Source organism: Equus quagga, chromosome 2 (genome assembly GCF_021613505.1).
Source record: "Equus quagga isolate Etosha38 chromosome 2, UCLA_HA_Equagga_1.0, whole genome shotgun sequence".
Taxonomy (NCBI): Eukaryota; Metazoa; Chordata; class Mammalia; order Perissodactyla; family Equidae; genus Equus; species Equus quagga.
This window is the reverse complement of record NC_060268.1, coordinates 14,255,659-14,269,812: the sequence shown is the minus strand read 5'-3', so window position 1 is coordinate 14,269,812 and position 14,154 is coordinate 14,255,659. Positions and strand designations below refer to the sequence as shown.

The 14,154-nt window shown below is 39.4% G+C and overlaps 1 protein-coding gene across 2 annotated transcripts; it reads right to left on the bottom strand.

Annotated features, from left to right (window-relative positions):
• Positions 1–7,991: 7,991 nt before the first annotated feature.
• CFL2 (cofilin 2) lies at positions 7,992–12,256 on the bottom strand. Of its 2 annotated transcripts, none has more exons than XM_046654895.1 (4): positions 12,143–12,256; positions 10,792–11,099; positions 10,592–10,668; positions 7,992–10,508 (listed from the first exon to the last, which is right to left on the bottom strand). In XM_046654895.1, the coding sequence occupies exons 1-4, from the start codon at positions 12,143–12,145 to the stop codon at positions 10,396–10,398; spliced, it is 501 nt and encodes a 166-aa protein (XP_046510851.1). In that variant the 5' UTR covers positions 12,146–12,256; the 3' UTR covers positions 7,992–10,395. The 2 variants fall into 2 exon arrangements, with proteins under 2 accessions (XP_046510851.1, XP_046510852.1); XM_046654896.1 differs by lacking the exon at positions 12,143–12,256 and adding an exon at positions 11,211–11,576.
• Positions 12,257–14,154: the final 1,898 nt, after the last annotated feature.

The window sequence follows — 14,154 nt, the reverse complement described above, 5'->3', positions numbered from 1 at the left end:
TTTTCTCTTTTGATCCTTCTTTTTTCTTGCATTCCCGCAGTGCTTATTCAATTACTTATTACTGAATACTTACTAGTTCACAGGTCTATTTTGTCTCTCCACTGCATTATAAAAGTGCCCTTGAGAGGTTCATTTCTCAGGATGGCCAAAATACAGTAGTGTTCTACAAATAGACACTCAATAAATGCTTCCTCATGAGTGTAAGGCCTTTCAGGAAAGCGAATTTGTTTACCATAAAAGTAATATTAAAACCAATATGGTTAAGTATTTTTATTACAAGGTGGTGAAAAAGAGGAATCTTTGATTCTGGATAGTACTTGTGAAACGAATTAAGACATTATGTTTATAAATAGCTTTTATTTACTAGTAAGGATAAAAAAAATCTTCTTTAATAGAAAGTGATCTTTCAGATGACCTGAAAATTCCATTTTCTATCACAGGCAGAGCAGGCCAGGCTTTCTCTAATGAGCAGATAAGGTGATGAAGAACATTGCTAAATTCTTTCTAAAATCTTTGATCCAGGAATTCACCCATGGCTTAGATGTGGACAGACAAGAGTTTTACAATAAAAACTCAAGCATAGAATAATAGAAAATACAACTGTGATTTTTAAAACTATAGGATATTCCACTTCAAGGATGCTATAGGTACGGTAGTTTTAAAATTTTCTTATCTATTGAAACCATTGTTATATGTAAATTACTGCAAATCAGGCTTACAAATCTAAATTCAAACAGCAGACCAATGACTTTTTAGCCAATGATTTATTTCATGCTTTCAAAATGTTACCTTCATTAAAAATGTGTTTAACATTTTTTTCTTTCCACACTTAAAAATTTCCTGTTAAGTCTTTTCTGAGCCAAACTGATGCTTAAATGATCTTAAATGTCAACATTACTAAAAATATAGTTAACATTTTCCAAATAATGATTAAAGCCTTGCACTCTTTCATTTAATTATGAAATTAATCAAGGCCTGTCAATTCTACATACCTCTCAAATACACCCACCCCAAATGCACTTGCCACTGCCTTAATTCAGGCCTCCTAACTGTCTCCAATTTCCTCACTCTCTCAAACATTCTCAAAGTCATAAAATGATGAGATTTGTGTTTCAGAAAGATCATGCCACTCCTCTGCTTAAAACCCTGCACTGGCTCCTCGTCATGCACAGGTATCATGTTTGTTAGTACTGCATCCGTGGCCTTCAATGATCTGGCTCATACCCACCTCTCCTGCACTTCTCTCATTACACTGCTTCACACTAGACCAATGGGCTATAATGACTGACTGGCAGGGCCTCTGCACAGCTTCTCTTTCTCCAGGACCATCCTTTCATGCTGAGTTCTGGTGAACTCTATCATCCTTCACAACCCAGCTCAAACATAGCCTCTTCCATAAGGCCTTCTTGAAGCTCATCCAACTCCAAAATTAATCACTCCCTCTTCTAAATCTTGTAACATATCATTGTACTTGCCACATTGTATTATAATTATGTTTATATGTTTGCCTTTCCTACATCACTGTAAACTTTTTGAGACCATGAAAGGTGTTTCATGTTTGTTGAACTGAACTGAATTTGGTCTAATGATCTGAGTAATTGGGAAACAGAGATGGGATGTTTCCAGAGTGATTCACAGCGGCCAAGGTGATCATGTTTCTCCACAGCAAACATTAATCTTGTTTCTTTAATCATGGGAATTACCAGACCCTCCTGGAATAGCACACAAAACACAAACTCCTAAATTTAGATTGACTGTTTCAGCTCAGCACAAAATATATACATTATGTTTTATCTTACATCTTTTGGCAGGGTACAAAGTAGATTAAAGGATGGTTTATTTATACTGTGCACCAGGAACTACCATCTATTGAACTTTATTATACTCATACCAGGAGAAAAGTAGAGTCCTGATATACTGGAAACTATTTCTTTCTTTTGAAAAAGAAATAATTCTTTTGCGGAACAGTAAAAATTACACAAGGAGGACCTATGATCAAATCCCAATGGAAGAAAAGTACGTGGCATGAGAAACACAGGGAAATTTGGGGGTTTCAAATATTTAAGGTAGACGGCACCAATATTCAGCAAGCATTCAGGTAGGTGTGATGCATAATTTTCAAGATCCAAATCTGCTATCTGGGATTAGAGCCATAACAAAGTTCCCTTTCCAGGATGAAAAATACTAAGGAATTTGCACAAGCAATATTTAACGATAAAAATCTCCCTTCTTATCAGCATATACAAAAAACTTAAAACTAGTTTTAATTACAGGAATCCTCCATTAGACATAATAGTTTAACACAAGTAATTTGCAGTATTTAAAATTAGCTCATGATTTAACTTCCTTATTTGTTCTTTTCTGATTTTTGCATAGGTTCCACACTGAATACATGTTATTTTTGAAATAAAAATTCAAGTTATTTTAAAGAGTTACCCAGAAGAATATCAACCATATTAGCTTAGCCCATTTTTTAGAGTTTTCCTCTAAGAATGTCATTAGATTGTCTTTGTTTCATCCAAGGCTCATTTTCTAGAATCTATTCATTTATTTTACATATAGCCAAGAGAAAATCTAATTGAAATAAAATATCTAGCTTAGAGAAGGAAAAACTTTTTTGTTGCAGTGGCAATGACCCTGAATGACATCTCAACTAATCCCCAAACTTTCTTCTATAGCCAGGATACAAGACAGCTATCTAATTCAGTCACCTGGTATTTCTTAAGAACTGCTATACTATGATAACTATAAAGCCTTTTTCTTTAGCAGGTACATAAAAGCAAAATCAAAATAAGCAGAGAAGTCCTGCTAAGGCAACTTCACAACAAACATAATTCTAATGCAGCAATTATTCAAAGTGGCCACAGTACTCAGTATGTGATAGTACTAAAAACTGTAAATCAACAACTTTGTTTCTCTTTACTTTCAAAAATTAGTTAAGCCTAAAAAAATCCAGGTACATTCTAAAGTCTAAATCTATTTCAAATCAGGAAAATGGCTAACATCAGTTTCATTAGCTCCTCATCCCTTTCCCCCTCATCTAAAAGACTTTTTGAAATGGAAACTATATAACATTCCTATACATTCCTTCATAACACAATTATCAAGGAGTAAGAACTAGACAGAATGTTACTCTTTTTCTCTCAATCTTTGATCCATAATTATTTCACACACAAAAGGTTTAAACATTAATTTAACCCTCACATGAAACTCCTGCACTTATTTCATGAAGTCCACATCTCCTTCATATTTTATTTCTTGTGTGGTCTACAAAGCTTTATGATTTCTAGAACAAAATACTCTGTTGCCATTTTTACATTTTATAAAACTGTGTCTAATTATGATAATTTGGGAACTGCCTTTCTTTCTATCTGGTGATTTAGTTTGCAGCTAATCAAAAAAAAGGCCCCATCAGCTCACAGGAACACATAGAAGGCTTTGGGCCATATGCCCAGGAATTTTGTGATCCACTCAGTAACTATCAACTTCCCAAAGGAAATATTTGAAATTCCAATCTTAAGAATATATAAAAAGAGAAAAAAAGTGCTACAAGAAAATAGTATACAATTAACATAAGTGCTTTTTCATTTGTGAAACATTACACATTTGAACAAAAATCTGTTCCAAATTTTTATGTTATGCCAAATAAACTACAAAAATGTTTAGCTGTCAGAGGTCAAGAGTAAATAAAAATTTATATAGCTAGATGAAGAGTGATCAAAGCTATTTCTAAGCGAACATGTCTAGGGGACATGTAAGAAAGATCTAATAAGCTAAAAAAAGTCAACTGGCATTTTATATTTTTAAAGATTACTTTGCATATCAAATGCTTGTTCTCATATCCTATTACTGTTTCAACAATCTAAAAAAGTTGGATCAAGAATAAATTTTTTTTTTTTGCTGAGGAAGATTTACCCTGAGCTAACATACATACCAACCTACCTCTATTTTTTTTTAGTATGTGGTCTGCCAGCACAGCACGGCCGCTAACAGAGTGGTGTAGCTCTGTGCCCAGGAACCAAACTTGGGCCACCAAAGCAGAGCATGCTGAACTTAACTACTAGGCACGGGGGCTGGACCTAAACCTTCTTTCTTTTAATAATGGGAACAAATTCCTTTGTGTGCCTTTAATGATACAGGTACAGCCAAAGGCAAATATGACTTTAGATTGTTTATTTTTTTCCTTTTTCTCCCCAAAGCCCCTGGTACATAGTTGTATATTCTTAGTTATGGGTCCTTCTAGTTGTGGCATGTGGGATGCCGCCTCAGCATGGCCTGATGAGTGGCGCCATGTCTGCGCCCAGGATTGGAACTGGCGAAACCCTGGGCCGAGCAGTCGAGTGTGAGAACTTAACCACTCGGCCACGGGGCCTGCCACGAGCAAATATGACTTTAAATATTAATGATATTTTAGACACCTCACTGGATACAGTAATGCCTCCTCTATCTACAGCTCAGCTATCTTACATACTTTACTTACAAAAAAATAAAACCAAAACCCAGAAAGTAGACCAACGTTCTTAAAACAGCCAAAAGGAATGTTAGAAGGTTCATGTGCTCAGACATCTTGCTCTCAAACCCTCACTCCAAGTCTATTCACTTTCTTATACACCACTCTAACAAACTTGGCTTTCCAAGTCCACACGAGATGAAAAGCAACAACTAAGAGAACCCCCTGTAGGCAAATAACACTGATGCAAAATGCAGTATCTGGGCGTTTACAAGTATGAAAGTCAAAAGGAAAGCTACACAGTTAAAAAAAAAGCATAAAAAACCAGTTGACCCTTCTGAGGTTAATTACTTAAGAGCAATCATATCCTTCAGGAGCCTCTCAAGTCAGCATGCTAGCATATTACATAATTGAAATTGGCGATGACCCTGAGTCTTCAATGCAGTTGTTCCTATTCAAGTATTACATTCTGATATCAGCCCACTTCCTGACAGGGTGACCACATCTGGTTTGCTCGGGACTGTCCCAGCTTAAGCCTGTTGTCCTGGCATAATTATTACTAGCTCTCCCTTTCGCTCTCAAAAAGTCCCCTGGTTTGGAGAGTAAATTTTAGGGTCATCCTACTGAGTGCTTACTATGTACCAGGAACTATTCCCGGTGGTTTCTTTTATCCTCACAATCCTATGAGATGGGGTACAGTTATTATCCCATTTTGTAGTTGAACTAAGGCTCTGAAAGGTTAATGTGACTTTCCTAAGATCAATTATTAAGTGTTAAAGGCCTACATGTGAACAACTCAGGCAGTCTGATACCAAAGTCCTAGTACTTAACGACTCTAATACAGAGCACTGTCCCTCCTTAGAAAGATGGGCAGAGGAACAAACGGAGGGAGATAGCGAAGTTTTGGGAACAGGATTAAAAGGTATCAGCTGTCTGGAAAATGCATCTATACAATCTTTATGGTTTCCACAATCCTATAAATTTACAACACTGAAACATTTAAGAAAATCTTTTTTTTTTTTTTTTTTTGAGGAAGATTAGCTCTGAGCTAACTTTCTGCTGAGGAAGACTGGCCCTGAGCTAACATCCAGGCTCACCTTCCTCCACCTTATACGTGGGATGCCTACCACAGCATGGCTTTTGCCAAGCGGATCCGAACCGGCAAACCCTCGGCCACTGAGAAGTGGAATGTGTGCACCTAACTGCTGCGCCACCGGGCCGGCCCCTAAGAAAATCTTTTAAATGTAAAAATATTTCAGATTTTCATGTGGGGGCTTTCTTAGAAAACAAAAATTGACTGTTTTTCAAACATTCTTAAGACACTACTTTAAAAACATACTAGGGGCTGGCCCCGTGGCCAAGTTTGCACACCCCACTTCAGTGGCCTGGGGTTCACCGGTTTGGATCCTGGGGACAGACCTACCCACCGCTCATCAAGGCATGCTATGGCCAGCATTCCACGTAGAACTAGAATGACCTATAATGAGGATATACACCTATGTACTGGGGGCTTTGGGAGGAAAAAAAAAAATATTGAAAAAAATCAGACTATTCCATCTTTTTAAAAAGAAAATTAGTAACTCACTGTTTGTTACAACAGAAATGCAGAGTGAAAAGTACACTGGGCTGGAATCAGCTTTGCTACTCAATAGCTGTGATGTCCCTTAACCTCTCCAAACTTCAGTTCCTTCTGTGTGGCAGAGAAATATGGTGAGCTGGTTAAGAGGACCTAAAGAGGTCAAAGAGATTGCAAGTGCCTTGAGAACTATAAAGGACTACAGAAATTCTGGGTATTAATAATAGTCATAGATTTTCAACAACCTGGACATAAATTTATGCCAAGTATTCCAAAACAATAATATTTCTCTAACTTTATTTCCTCTTTTTTTTTTTGAGGAAGATCAGTCCTGAGCTAACATCTGCTGCCAATCCTCTTTTTGCTGAGGAAGACTGGCCCTGAGCTAACATCCGTGCCCATCTTCCTCTACTTTCTATGTGGGACGCCTACCACAGCATGGCTTGATGAGCAGTGCCATGTCCACACCTAGGATCTGAACCGCCAGATCCCGGGCCACCGAAGTGGGACGTGTGAACTTAACCACTGTGCCACCGGGCCGGCCCCATCGTTTTATTTTTTACTTCAAAATTATTTGGGGAAAAAACTACTATCTGGGGGCTGGCTGGTGGCGCAGCAGTTAAGTTCGCACATTCTGCTTCTTGGTGGCCCAGGGTCCGCCAGTTAGGATCCTGGGTGCAGACATGGCACTGCTTGGCAAAAGCCATGCTGTGGTAGGTGTCCCACATAAAAAGTGGAGGAAGATAGGCATGGATGTTAGCTCAGGGCTAATCTTCCTCAAAAAAAAAAAAACAAAACAAAACTAGTATCTGATTGGCCACACATGAAATAGAAATCTACACTAAAAAGAGGACAAGCAAAAACACCCACTCAGAAGCTATACTTTATATTTCGTCCTGAAAAAAAATACTCCATATCAGTTAATTTGTCCTCAAACTGTAAGAATAAGTAGAATCATTTCAAAAACAGAGTTCAAAGTCTTACAATAAATCTTACTTTTAACATGGTTCTTTATTCAGAATGAATAGTTTAAACAAATTATTACATTTACGTAGCATTTCCCTATTTTCCAAAAAGCATTTCCATATTTATCTTCAGCACCAAGTATGATGGATAGATATTATTATTCCCATACTATGACTTAAGAAACTGAGGCTCAGAGATTAATTTGCTCAACTGCTTTATGAAGTGGAAGGATGAGTCCCAATTCTACATGGAAAGAAAGCAGTTCTTTGGATGCTCTAAGCAAAAGAAAAGCCTCAGATTTCTTTACTGGCTGAGATGAAAGATAGAACATCTATAAATTTGTGCTGTCTGAAAAGCAATATTCATTGGAGCCTTCCTGCCCATCTCTAGTAGCTTTAATATTCACAGAAAAATGAATATTCATGTTTGTTTTGGATCTCAAACTATTATTAAATTTGTAAGCAAAAATAGGCCCTATGAAGAGAACCAGATTATTTTTTCCCGGTGGCAAACATAATGAAAGGTGTTCTCAATTCCTCTATGATTTACTTCGCTTGAGACCATTCCTTAACAAGGAAACACTTTCAAAATAATTTTCTCCCAAATCTCATATGCTAGATTCTATCAATTAGCTGCTACAAAGGATTTATGTATCAGAGAAACTCAAACCTCTTACTAGCTTTGATCTCATCTACCTAATCTTCCAACCTACTAAAAAGGTGCATTAAATACACAATGCTGGCTGTATTATTTAGATAATGATGGAACACAACAGCTGACAGCCAGTTTGGGACAAATGCCAACTGTTCGCATTTGTTTGAAAATGTTAAAATTGGTACAACACTCAGTTTTCAAAGGATATTGATATCTCTAAATGAGAAAGTATATCAACTAAAATCCTAAAAAAGTCAAAAGATAATGGTGCCTCTCTGATACGCAATGTCAGTTTTAAAAATTTTAATGTTCCGAAGTATAAGTAAACACATCTCAACAGCTTTATATATTTTCATATATTTTATTCTTTTAAACACTTATAATTTTGCAAGCTAGCAGTAAAATACTGTCCTCAATATTTTACTAATTAGCACCGTATACCTTTTAAAGCTAACTGGAACATTGTTTCATTGTAAATGATTGTAAAATAAAATGATCATTTCAAATGCCAAGTTAGTCTCAAGTAACATGTGAACCATTAATTTTATCAGTTTTTGGCTTTACGCACAGATGTATTTCAAAGATAAACTTATTATTAGTATCAGTTCTGTCAATCTAACAAATCAAAGTACCACAGTCTAAAGCAAAATTTAATCTCTGAAATTATTATATAAAGAGGCACATAAGAGAGTTGAGAAATCAGATATAAAAACAAAAGCTACTACATAACTTAGAGTCCCTTATTTTTTTTGGAAGAATGAGGAACTAATGAAAAATTCCACGGTACAAGTATCAGTTACACATATGGTTTAGTATATGTCAGTATTCTCATGCTTTACTTATGAGTTTAGCCTTACCAAAAAGCCATCAAAATGTCCAGGATAACTCACAGGGACAGCTGGAAGCCTGAAATAAAATTGCTCAGTGCAAAAGACCCCAAGCCATTCATATAATTTTGAATGGAAGCCTAGACATTTAACTCCTATTTTTGTTTTCATCTGAAAAATCTTTTGAAATATGGAAAATATCTAATTATATTCAAATTACTTCCACACATTAAAAAAAGGGGGGATTTTTCATTTCCTGTTTTCTGATTAGAGCATTCTTCAGAGCTATGGAGTTAAGTTCTTAGTCACGATTGACTGCTTACAAGCATGCCTGTTTTGCATACCAGTAGAATCAAGTCCAGTTTTGCCATTTGTGGATAACTATGACAAGATACAAAAGCATGTGTTTGCCATAAATAGCTCTGGCTAACAGCAAACTGCTCACACTAAGCAGATCAAATTCTCTATAAGGAGAGCAGTCTGGACCACAGCCAAATCTCACTACTCATGTTTAAGACTGCTATATCAATTCTTTTTTTCCACTTTGCAAAATATACTAAGAAATAGTAGCTGAAATAAAAATTCCTAAACATGAGAACTATTATTAAACTTTTGAAGGACAACATTTTACAAATTATTTTCATTATGACCAAATATGCCATAAAAGCTTCCTGCTTCTACTACTCAACTACTTAGAAATGTATAAGTGAATTAAAAAATAACTACCCCAACTTATCCAGAGAACAAATCAGGTATTGAAGAGCATTTATGTCAAAGTGCAAAAAAATAATTTCTGTTCTCCATATTAATACATAAGGAAATAAATAAACCAATGCTTATAAAAGTACCCCTCTATAACAATAATATTTTATATTAGTTGATTTTAGGATAGAATATTTTTTAAACCAAATAAACCCAACAAATTGGAAAATATCACGCATGAATGTTGTACAAAAAAATTCTTAAATGACCAGTGCAGAGATTAATAGCTGTTTACCCTAGAAGCTGCTTCACATAACATTTTGCAACATGTCCAAGGAAAACAAGGCAACGTTCTGTAATATGCCACAATTTTTATTGCAACGTGGCCATTTTTGTGAGGGTGGGGACTTTGATCTCAAAAACAACGTTCCATTTAAGGCTCTTTTATACAGAAATTGCCATCATGACTGATATTCAAAATACCTTTAGTGTTGCGAGACTTACACAGTAAACATAAAACTCCTACACTTATTCAGTAGTGTACACTCAATGGAAAACAAAAAGGCATTGATAACAGCTATTTCTTTTAAGAAGATATGCAGGTAACAGGAATGAACACTGAGGTACTACGATAAGTTGATGACACAGTTAACACAACTTAATTGGCATTCCTTTTGGGGATAGGAGGGTTAAACTCATTACAAAAAAGTGCTTTCAATGCATAGTGTTATATCCGTGCTGCCATGTCACAAAAATAGGCTTGCCAAGGCAGGTGAGGTGTATGAATGCTCGAGCCTCACAGAACTGCGATCAAGTGCAACTATAAATAATACTGAATAAAGTTTACCATCTTACCAGTGGATAATACTTTCAAGGCATTCAATTAGCTTACCCTTTGCAGTATTCTAAGCTATTCACATTAACAATCACATTCACTGTAGTGCTTGCTGCAAGGGAGGCATGTAACCAGTTGTTTTGGCTAAAATATGATGGGAAGGCATTCCGTGGGTTCTACATAAAAGTAACAGTATTAAACAGTCTAATGGCAATCACTGATAGGCTGCTTACATGAATGATATTTCCTTCATTCACTGTGTTGGAAGGACCCAATGGGAAGAGGAAAAAAAAAAAAAAACCAACAAAAATCCTAATACTATTCCAATTGACTGAGCTGGAGAAATGGAAGCTCCTTAAGATCCAGATGGCACTTGACTGTCATTTTATAAGGGTTTTCCTTCAAGTGAAACTACTACGTTGCCTCCCAATTTCTCTCCAAGTGTCGAACGGTCCTTTATATCATCCAAGCCATTTACTTGCCACTCATGCTTAATACCTAAAAAGAAAAAACATTATCCCATTACCTTATTATAATTAAGAAAGAGTAATTGGTCTGCACCAAATATTCAATGTCTGTACCTGTAAATTTCTTTTTAATGGCATCTTTAGAGCTAGCATAAATCATCTTGCTTTTTAAAGGTGCACTCTCAGGAGCCCTACAGAAAAAAAGAAAAAAAACAATTGTTGAATCCCACTTAAAAGAAAAACAAAGGCAAAACTGACTATGTTAATAACAATCCTTGCATTTTAAAAGCACTTTTTCTTTTGTTTTTACACACCAGAATATAAATACTAGGTCTTCTTTCTTAGACTCTTTTGTTTCGTATGTGGCATCGTACAAAGCATATCGGCAATCATTCAGAGGTAGCAACTTCACAAAAGATGTGTAGGGGTCCTCTACAGTATCACCAATGTCACCCACCAAGATCTGCTTCGCCTCCTCTACTATTATTTGTCTTTTGTCATCGCTTAAACAGAAGAGAACTGCTTTCTTTCTTTTTTTGATCTCCTCTTGTGTAGAAGACTTCCTTACTTTCATATCATTAAAAACTTTGATGACTTCATCATTCACTGTAACTCCAGAAGCCTGGAAATGAAAAAAGAACAGCAATTCAGAACAAGTATTTTGGTTTTAACCAAAGTTACTGTTTGCCTAGAAAGGATTACTTTAGTCTGGACATCAAAAATTGCACCGTACCATTCAAGCAGTCCAGCCAGATTTGCCACATTTTAAGTATCAGTACATGATGCACCAAAGGATTCTAACTCATCCGGCCCCATTCATCCTTTCGGAAGGGGTTTGAAGCTGAAGCAAATGGAAGGTAGAGAGGAAAGGGACAAATACAGGCTGTCCCATCCCTGAAATGTTTCCTATTTCACTGGGTGATGTCAGAGCCTCAGGAGCAGCAGCAAAAATACCTTCTGTATTGTGTCAACTCTGTGGGCCTTAAAAAAACACTTTTGGACTTCAGTTAATGCTTCTACTATTTTTTTCTTTAAAGTCATCCTCGCCAGTGCCGTTTCCTCATAAGGAAAGAGAATCAAGTGTGAACTCCACACCGCCCACGGCTACAACATAGTCGCCTCTCCGCTCAAATGCAGACACTTCAAAACTAACGGATCTGGTGTAAAAGCTTTTTACGCGAAAAAGCATTTTTAGAAGAGTTTCCCCACCTCCTTAATCTCCCTCCCCCCGAGGGTTTTATCACGGCCATCAAGACCCTCCCCGAAAGCCTCCGCAGGGGCTGGAGAGCACGGCTCACTGGAGAGCGCGCGGGTTCCGGCGAATAGGGGCTCGCGGGCCACCCCCGCCGGCCCCGGCCGCGCCCCCGGCGCCCCGACCCTCCTGCCGCACCCGCCCGGCTCAGGCCCCGACCCCCGACCCCTGACTCGCCCGCGCGCTCCCCGCCCCAGGAATCCGAGGAGCCGCGGGCCGGCCTGACGGCGGGAGGGCAGGCCGGCCCGAGCGGGCGCCGCGGGGCCGCAGCGCGGGGCCGCAGCGCGGGGCGCCCACCTCGAGGCCCAAAGCAGGTAAAAATGGCGGCCTCGCTCCCGGGGCCCTGCAGGCCGCGCGGGGGGCTCTGCTCGCCGCGCCCCAGGCCCGGGCCCCGGCCGGCGCGCCCGCCTTACCATCGTGCCCGCGGCTGTGGTGCGGCGGCGGCTCGGGCTCCGGCTCTGTGGCGCCGGCAGCAGGAGGAGCAGGCGGAGGCGGAGGCGGAGGCGAAGGGGCGGGGGCCGCGGCGAGTGCGGGGCACGCCGGGAGCTGCGGCCGGGCGGCGGCGGGCGGGGCGGTCACGTGGCCACGCCCCGCCGGCCCTTCCGCCTCCCGGCCCCGCCCGCGTCCTCGGGCTGACACGGCGCGCGCGCCCGGCAGGCCCGCTGGCTGCGCGGCCGGGACTGGCGCCCAGGGCTCCGGCTCGGAGAGCGCTGGGCTCCCCGAGGGCGCTGCTCCGCTAGGCGCGCGGGAGGGCAGCGGCGCGCCGAGGCGCGGTCCTTTATTCCCCTGGGAGGGTCCACCTGCAGGGGCTGGATTCCAGCGTTTCGAGTCTTTTTGGAAAGCCCGCATAAGACATGGCGTGAATTGTTTAGATCTCCTTCCTCCGATTAAATGACAATAAGCACTATCGGAGCTTACCCCAGTTGACGGAATTACTCAGCAAAAACAAAATGATAAAAAGGTGGAAAATCACTTTCCAAATGTCTGTGGCTGAAAATAATAATAGGGAAAAAAGTTAAGTAGTAACATGGCTTGGTAATATCCTTTTCTGTATTAGACTTCCTAGGAACTGGATTGTCCTCTCTGCCAGTAGTCCTTTCTTCATGAAGCCCCAGCTGTGACAGCCAGCATCAAATAAGCAGACCAAGAGTAGAGTTTCCTCCCTCTTCTTGGCAATCACAACCTCTTCTAGCAAAGCCTTATCGCTGAGCCAAGGTTCTTCTCTAAACGGTTTTTGATACTTACACAAGTGTCCCATTTATCACAGAAAAATTGTCACCCTATACTTTGAGGAAAATTTCATAAAGATTTAACGCTTTCTGGATTTATAATGAAAATGTAGGTGAAACACTTCGTATACTTATCTATAATGAAAAGAAGATTTAAGAGTGTTTAATTACTTTGGGCTGATTTATGCTACCCTTTCTCCTAGACATTTACTATTCCTACCTGTCTTTCTTTCTTTGTAAAATTGGCAAAATGAATTTAAAACTCGGATCGATAGCTAAACTTTATTTTGTGAAAAAGACTTGCCTAAAAAGGTAAAATTGTTATTGCCTAAAACTTTTGGGAACACGGTAGTAAGTCCGGATGAACCTTGAAGCAAACTAAGCCAGAGGCTTAGGGTGCTGCCAAGAATCTTGCGCTGGGAGTGGGGAGACCCGCGTGTTAATCCTGACGCTGGCCCTATCTCTGTAACCTGGAAGGGCTTTCAACCCCTACAGACTCTGGGTGCTGTATCTGTAAAACCAGCTCTGATTAAATCATCTTTAAAGTCCTTTCCAGCTTTAAATTTCAGTTTCCTGGTATACCAGTGTTTCTCAGGAAATGGTGTATATATGTTCTTAGGATTAAGTAAGTTTAGGGATGGAAAACCATAATAAATTAATGCCCTAGTTTGTGTGGTAAATTCTGGTATCCAACATTTAATATATTTTAAATGGACCATGTTAGGTATTGCCCATGAAATATGAACCTACTTTTTATGTCCATAGCTTGTTTATTTTCTTAATGGGAAGATTGACTTAGTTTGGAGACAAAAATTGAGAAGAAATTTCCCAGTGTCTAAGCATGAATCCCAAGCAAGTAGATAATAATACTTTACATTTAGCTGATACATTACAGTTTATGAAAACTTTCACTTTCTTTCTCTTTCTTGAAGTTCCAAGGAAATCATGGAGACTGGATCTCTAGAGCTCCGAACATCTGCTTTGTATGGGTATCAGTAATTCTCCTTCCTGGACTCTTCTTCTCAGGGTCTCCCTCCCTTCTCGGCCTTGAAATTTGTGGCAAAGAGATTCCAAAGAGGCCACAGCCCCGGCAGAGGACATTGGGGACCCACTGGGGACACTGGCACGTAGATTAGGTGTCAGAACCTCTCCCACCAAAGCTGGGGATTCCAGAAATGTTAGTCACCCCCAGCTGT